This window comes from Nelumbo nucifera, chromosome 1 (genome assembly GCF_055504915.1).
Source record: "Nelumbo nucifera cultivar China Antique chromosome 1, China Antique-T2T, whole genome shotgun sequence".
Taxonomy (NCBI): Eukaryota; Viridiplantae; Streptophyta; class Magnoliopsida; order Proteales; family Nelumbonaceae; genus Nelumbo; species Nelumbo nucifera.
Genome location: NC_142649.1, coordinates 59,280,639 through 59,288,928, shown reverse-complemented (window position 1 = coordinate 59,288,928; position 8,290 = coordinate 59,280,639). Strand labels below are relative to the sequence as shown.

At 35.0% G+C, this 8,290-nt stretch overlaps 1 protein-coding gene across 1 annotated transcript; it reads left to right on the top strand.

The window, feature by feature from the left end:
* Positions 1-1,668: 1,668 nt before the first annotated feature.
* Positions 1,669-6,758, top strand: LOC104588706 (ABSCISIC ACID-INSENSITIVE 5-like protein 5). Its single transcript, XM_088886724.1, has 2 exons — positions 1,669-2,207; positions 6,083-6,758. Exons 1-2 carry the CDS (start codon positions 1,734-1,736, stop codon positions 6,185-6,187), a joined length of 579 nt encoding a protein of 192 aa, XP_088742850.1. The 5' UTR covers positions 1,669-1,733; the 3' UTR covers positions 6,188-6,758.
* Positions 6,759-8,290: the final 1,532 nt, after the last annotated feature.

The window sequence follows — 8,290 nt, the reverse complement described above, 5'->3', positions numbered from 1 at the left end:
CCAACCTCACAGTACTTGGGAGCCGTGCATTGAGAACACCTTCCATTCTCAGGTTGATGTGAGGCACGTTCTGTGAGAAGCAAATCCTGATTACAAGTGATTCATAAATGGGTAGATTGAAAAAAACAAAATAAGAGAATCAGTACTCTCCTTAAACTTATATAAAGACCCCCTGCAGTGCTTCCAATTTGTCTATATGGGAAACAAAGTAAAAACGCTTCCTGGCTTTTAAGGTGAGCATTTTTGAGTTTTTTCTCATTCTTAATTTCCTTTCTTTAATTTGTTTCTCATTCTGTTTCTTATCTGTTTGTTGTTTTTAATATGTTCTTTATTTTGATGCATTAGTAGCTTCGTTTAGGTAAAGTCACTGAAAATCTCTATTGTTATTTCTAAATGCATTGCGTAAACTGAAAATGACAATAGATTTTCTTCATCAAGCAATTGTTTCAGTCTTCGATCGGCTATTTTCCAGTCATGTAATTTGAAGTTATCACCAAATATTATCATCTCTGTTGAAATAATAGCTAAGGGAAAAACGATTCATTTAATTGTCTGAATTTTTTATCAAATGAAGGACTTTCACCATTACTCTGCAATTATCTTGTCATCACTCGAAGTGATGTTCTTCTCACAGTGATAATGGTTGAACTTGATGACTTTACAGCTGTCTTTTAATGAATAAAATAGTCCTACAATAGAATATTTAGAGGAAAAGTAACTAACCTAGTATGCTGCAGTTCAGCCATTAAGGAGTTCACACCCTACGTAATGGCTTATTCATTAAAATACAAAGCAATAAATCATTCTGTTTCAACCACTTCAAAACTGGGAAATTGGTTTGGCCAGTTTGGTCAAAACCAGTTTTCAGGAAAGAAAGATAAAAGAATGCAAAAGTTGCAGGTAATCCTACTTTTGTTTGTCACATTTGCTTTTAATTAATGCTGGACTCTCTCTCTCTCTCTCTCTCTCTCTCGATTCCAAAAATTTTACTCCATTAGTCATTCGTGTCATTGATTTCTGATCTTTTCAAAACTTTTAAATTTTTGGAAAAATCTCCAACTCTTTTATGTTCAAATCAACTCGAGTTTTTATTATTGGTAGTTTGAATTCAAATTTTGATTTGCTTTTGCTGCACCTTTGGCTTTTAAATAACAGTTGATTAATTTAAGGGCATCTCTGCCATATTGCATGCAGGTTTCTCTCTAGCTAGTACCGGTTTCTCTATGTCAGAATTCAACTAGATCGCTTCATGTTCTGAAATGATTCTATTTTTACACGATTTTCTCCTTGCCTCTCTTTTCTCTCATGGGTACTCAATAAAACATTAGAATTGTGATTGGTGATTTCTGTGTTCAACATTTTGATTTATTGATGGAAATAAACCACGTCTGGAATTTCTTGGAGGTAATTTACTTGTAACACAATACAATACATGAGATACCTACTTCTTGATTAGATGGTGTAAATACATAAACTTGTCACCTTCGGTTGATCAGAAAGTCTGGAGACAAATGGAACATGAAATTTGAAATTTTTCTCATGAAATTATGATATATACTATAAGCCTCATCAAGATTCTTTTATGTCATTTGTTCATGTTCAATTTTCTCATTGTAGTTTTGTTATTCAATTTTTAATCTGTTTCTAATCGTCTAGATATCTGAATCATCGAACCAACTCCTTAATTCAGAGTTCAGACCAACCGAGAAGAGCCAAAGCCACCGCGGTTCCGCATGCCTTCAGGGACAGCACCACCATCTCTGCAAAACCCAACGACGCCCATGGCCTCTCAACCAGGCCAAGCTCTCGGCGGAGCCCGTCACTACTTCCTCGAGGATGAACAGAACGGGATGGCAATTCCAAGCCAGACAAGCAACGACGCATGGCCGTTAGTTATCGGAGGCGGGTTGGGTTCCGGCCAGTTCAACCAGTTTCAGGTAAGTGGAGGAATTGGCAACGGCATAGAATTAGAACGTAGAAGGAATTCGAGTTTGGGTGTTGAGCAGGGAGGATTTGGGTTTCTGCCACACCCACTGTACGGGTCTTATGAAGTGATTAATGGGTTTAACGTCGGAAAGTTGAAGGGCGTCGGCAGGCAGAAGGAATTTGGCGAGAACTCAGGAGACAACGATGCTGCCGTTGGCAGGAGGTACCGTAGGATGATTAAGAACCGAGAGTCCGCGGCTCGCTCGCGAGCAAGAAAACAGGTGTGTATGGGCGCGTCACATTTGTTCATATTTATTTTTTGGGAAAATTTCCAATTAGTACTCCGAGTCAGTGTTATTTTGGTTCCCTAATTTTAAAAATGCAGTAATTCACTTAGGTTACGTTTGCTTCGAAGGAAAAGTAGGGAAAAGAAGGGAAAGGAAGGGAAAGGTAGGAAAATCTTTACAAACCTTATATGGTTTCCCTATCTTTGCCTTCATTTCCCTATCTTTTCCTTCAAACCAAACATAACCTTAGGGTGGCCACGAGCTGAGCTTATCACGAGTTATTCGAGCGAAATGAGTTTGAGCCTGATATATAGCTTGTTTGCTAATCGAGCCGAGCTCGAGTCCAGTGAAGTTCGGCTCGTGAGCCTAGTATACTAAATAAATATTTTTTGTTATATACATACATATATACATACATAGATACATATACATATAAATATATATAATAAATAATTTTTATTTTATATAATAATATTTTTATTTTTTATGTATAATAGTAAATAATTTTTATAATTCTTATTTTTTTGTATGTAAAATAATAACATTTTTATATGTATATTTTTATTTTTTATATGTATAATAATAAATAATTTTATAATTCTTATTTTTTTTGTATGTAAAATAAAAAATATTTTTATATGTATATTTAAAAAAAATGGCTTTCAGTCGAGCTTGAGTCGAGCTGAGCTCGAACTTGCGAGCTTTGAGCCGCCAAGCTCGAGCTCAAGTTTCTAGCTCAAATCGAGCTCGAGCCTAATACAGTTTCAGCAAGCCGAGCTCAAATAACCAAGTATTCGGCTCAACTCGAATCCACCCTTATAATTTAGTATCCAAACTTTTAAAATGTGTGAATCCAATACCTACCGTTAAGTAGTTGTTAACTAACCATTAAGTAGCATTTGAAAAAGGCACAGATGTCCTTCGAGTTTCATCTAATTTTTTTATAAACCATCCAAATGTTGACAAGAAAATTAACAATCTCAAATCCTTGCCTCTTCTATTCAAGAGAGTTGAGGTCATCAGAATGCCCACTGAGGCATGACCTCAACTTTCTTGAATAGAAGAACTAACGATTTGGGATTGTTAATTTTTTTGTCAACATTTGGATGGTCTATAAAGAAAATTAGATGACACTTAAAGGGCATTTGTGTATTTTTTAAATGCCACTTAATAGCTAGTTAACGATAGGTATTGGATTGACACATTTTAAAAAGTTTGGGTACTGAATTGTCGCATTTTAAAGTTGGGAGACCAAAATGACACAAACCCAAAATATACGGTACTACTTGGGAATTTTCCCTTTTTTTGACTTTCTGTTATCACTGTAAACTGTAATTGGTCACAGAACAAGCAATCTGCTATCAATAAAACACTCCCAACATTGTCCTAATAAGTTATTACAGTCGTACATTGAGAATATCTCCCTTGCCATTCATGGAGATATGTGTCATATCATGCTACAATGGCTGGTTAGAAAAGTATGGAAACATCTCCAATTACAAGTAACGAACATCTCCTAATTACAAGTACCGGAAATATTTTCAATGATGCATGTTAAGATATGTATCTGGGATGTCTGTGGGGCACCAATGTGAACTTGTCAGGTTGTAACATGGGAGATCTTCCCAACTACAGAAGTAGTAGTTGTGATGTGGGCCTTTGGGGGCCATAACATGCGGTATGTTAGATATTCAAAATTCCGCCATTGAATCCTATTATTGAGGGAAAAATCTATGATACCGTACGGACATTATATGAGAAGAGCTTTCACTAATCAAAGCACCCCTATAAATTTGATCAATACCACCTTATTGGTCATGTCTTTTATGATACCATTTGATAATATAGTCAAACCCTTTAACAACTGTATTCTTCATTCTTGTAAGCAAAAGTTCTTCAAATACTCTATGAGAGGGTGTTCTTTTTTCGGATTTTGAGAGGGGGGAAAGTTGGTCAATAGGATTTTGATTCCCATTGACCAAAAATTTTATATTCTTTTTTTAGATTTACGTGGAAACCAAGGAAAGTTTATTTTCCTAGGTATCACTTACCCGGGTAAGTGATACCCATCTCTTAGGTGGGTAAATAACTTTCTCACCTTGGGGCAAAGTTACCAACACTTGAAAGGGACAAAAATGCCCCTTGTAATAATGGATTTTTATGGATAAAATGGTCATTGCCTTATTTACATGGAAAATAAAAGAACATGGGTAAATGTACTTACCCGGGTAAATCTTTCCTGTGAAACAATTACCTAGGTAAGTGCATTTACCCGGGTAAGTAACTTACTGAAATGCGAACAAGGTCTAAAGTTTTAGAATCCATACAAACATTGGGAACATCTCCTCATGAGTTTAACATACATGTACAGAAGATATTCTTATTCTGCAGTTGGATGCTATGTAAGCAGTGCTCTTAGCTTGTAATTAGGGGTGTTGATTGACTAGGTTTGGGTTGGACCTCGTCCAAATCAAAACCAATTTGAATGGATTGGACAGTCCAATAAGACAATGAGTTGGACCGGTCTGGATTTATGAATCAGGCTAAACCAACAACATCCAGTCTATTGGCAGAAGACATGAGTATGGGTGTCAATAGGCCACATTTGAGTTGGATGCAATCTGAAATAAAACCAATTTGAATAGGTTGAATGGTCCAATAAGACAATGAATTAAACCAATCCAGTCCAATACATCTATCGGATTGGAATGGACTTGGTCTATCTATAATGAACTCATATTGGACTGGATCAGGTTGGACTGATATCCAATCCATTGACAGCCCTACTTGCAGGAGATCTCGACTTCCATGTTTGAGAAAAAAAAAAACAGAAAGCCCAAATTTGCTGTCCTCCAGACAGAAAAACGGGATTTCAACATAAGCTTCTTTTGATGGCTTATCCAACGGCCCCAACCAACACTTGAACCCTCCCAGGCGTGCTTAGATTTTTGGGAATCTTGTTCTTAGATCAGCATAGGGGGTGCAACCCAGGTTGGCCTAACTTATTATTTTATATTGCTTCAAGTTTGGGCCTTCGAGCTGGACCCATTCAAATTTTAATAAATGCCCAATCTGAGCCCGCCCAAATTGCAGCCCATCCAGCATGTGAGTCCTACTCCAAAGAACAAGAGGTATCAGATATGGCAATCTGGCAAAGTTTAGGGCTTGGACTGTAACATATTAACATGGCCAAGGGCCCAATAAACTTTCAGCTGCACATTGGGAATATCTTCTACATGTAAAATTCATGAGGAGATATTCCCAAAAAGTGCCCCTAGATTATTATGCTTTTAAAGTGTGTGCAGAATTTTTATTTGCAGGGAATCCTGTCACCAAATATTTGTCCGGGTGAGGCTCACCTCACATGTTAGCAGCCCATTTGGGTGGGTTTTCTACGGGGAATGAGCTGCCTTAACCGGAAAATCAACTTTTAGGCTCATGTAAGCCTATTTTCGACTTTCCAGATTTTTTTACCGGATAGGGCTTCACTACTTTTCAGGTTTTTTTTATCCATACAACACTAGAAGCTGCTATATGAAAGCCCTTGTAAATAAGACCGAATCAACCCACCACAACACTATCCCCCACAACGTCCCACAACATATTCCTGTCGTGTATTAGAAATATCTTCCGATAATGACATCATCATTCCTGTGGGGGCATGTATTGGGACGTTATGAGGCGCAGTCTTGTGGAGGATTGATTTGAACTCCTCGCAAACAGGCACAAAACCAAAGGCTGCCACAGAGGGTTTTAAACTTTTAATTGAATGATCAACTGCATGTAAATTTTAATGATTTTTTTAGGTATATACGTTATCTCACCAATTAGTTCTGATCATTTTTTTATTTATTCTCACACTACCATAGGCTTACAATGCTCAGCTGCAATTGGAGATACATGAATTGAAGAAAGAGAATGGAAGGATGAAGGTGCTTATTGAAGTCTCTCTCTCTGGTCAGCTGCCCAGATGAATAAGCCTTCAACCTATCAAGGATTTATTTAGGGCTGTAAGAGCGGACAAGTTCTTATGTCTTGGAAATGGGAATTTGTTCAAGGGTCAGAATTAGAATTGTTTTTGTTGGGTGAAAGCCAAGGATGGATGTCCATCAAACATCCAGACCACCAGTCCCTTTCCATCTTTTAAATGACAAAATTTCCATGATCTATGTTTTGAAACTGATTCATTTCTAATTGCTTGTTGTAGTGTCTCCTGGAATGGATGAAACGTGAACAGATTCGAAAGGGACTGCTGAGGTCTTACTCTGCTCGATTATAGATCACGGAGGTCAAATATCAATTGATGCGACTCTCTCTCTCTCTGTGTGTCATATCTGGGTATTGACAGTAAATAAAATATAGATAAAGATGGTAATAGTATGTTTATGCGAGTTCCTAGTTAAATCTTTTATCTTTGTTTTCATTCCTATCATTGTCATCATCATTATATATCGGTGGCGGTAGCTGGTATAAGCTTTTGTTGAACCTCTCTCTATATATATAAAAGAATATTTTTGGAGTTTTTTGAGAACAAAATTTATCCCTTTGTTTTTAAATTTATTGATAAAAAATGAGGGCAAATAGAGTAACCAGTATTAATATTAAATAAGTTGAAAAGAGGTAATTTTATGATATTTAATGCATTCAATTCCCTCTCATTAAATCCAACATTTAAGTTATTAAATTGCATTCATGTTCAATGAATCATATATTTAAGTTATTTTTGTTTCTTATCATCATTAAGTTCTATTAATTAAATCCATACTTAATTAATAATAATTCCAATAACATAAAAGCTTATACTTTTAAAATTTACCTAGAGAAAATAGAGTTTTCATCTAGGTGGTGGTAAGAAATTAGACCATTTTGGGTCAAATGGGTCAGTCAATGTTGCCACAATTAAATAATAAAATGAAAAAAATAGAAATTTAAAAAAAAAACTGGAAACATTTAATAAGTATGATAAATAATAAAAGTTTTTATTCATGATGGAAATGGATTGTAAAATTTAAATCATTAAATTCTTGTAATTAAGCCCACAATATTAATTTTAATAGTATAAAATAAATATTTTGAAAAATAATTTGAAAACATAATCATTTTCTTCCCTCCCGATGGTGGGCAAGCAATTCGATTCAATCATTTGGAGTCAAATGGATTAATAAATAATTCCATAATTAAATAATAATAATTTAAAATAAATAAGTATAAAATGTAAGAAGTATTTTCATTAATGATGAAAATGGAATGCCAAACAAAGAAACACAAAAATTAAAAAAAAAGATAGAAAATTTTGGACATATATCTAATGTTATATATTTATAAAAAAAATAAAATATTGGGTACATCTCTAATATTATGCATTCATTATATTGAACAAAAATAAGTATTATATATAAGAAAAAATTTTACCAATAATGGAAATATAATAGAAAATTTAATGTCAACCTAGAAAGCAAACTATTTTTCTTTTTAGGTGGTGGGTTAGTAGTTTGGGTCAAATGATATCATAAACAAACAAAAATCAAGTGTGATAAGTAAAAATTATTTATATAATGTAAATGAAATATATAATTTAAAGGGAAAGTTATAGTCAAAACTGGTTATACATTTAAGATTATGTTGTGTTCCAGAAACTAACAAAACTCTAACAACCAGCTCTACACTTTAAATTATAAAATCCCCCGCCATGTCATCAGATACTTGTGTGGTTGTTGACAACATGGAACTCTTAATCCATGTTAGACAATGAAAAACCTATATCAAAAATAGGTTTACAGTTTCTCTCCCGCTCTCTTCGTCTCTCAACCTCCCACCCTTCTCTCCCACTCTTATAATCATCTCTCAATTTCCCACTCTCTCAGCTTCAGTCTGTAGCCAAATCAAAACCTCTCTCTCTCTCTCCCGCTCGCTCGCTCGCTCGGTTAATATCTCCTCCCTTAATCTTTCTCTCATTCTTTTTTTATTTTTCTTACAAGCTTTTATAATATTAACCAGACCATATAAAAGAACTAGAGGGACCAACCACTTGTACAATCAAATTATAAATTTATATCAAATTGGTGTAAATTTCATAG

Coding starts and splice junctions, on each gene's coding strand:
- LOC104588706 (XM_088886724.1), top strand. CDS start 1,734: ATGCCTTCAGGGACAGCACCACCATCTCTGCAAAACCCAACGACGCCC. Junction 2,208..6,082: donor GCTCGCGAGCAAGAAAACAG/GTGTGTATGGGC, acceptor ACACTACCATAG/GCTTACAATGCTCAGCTGCA.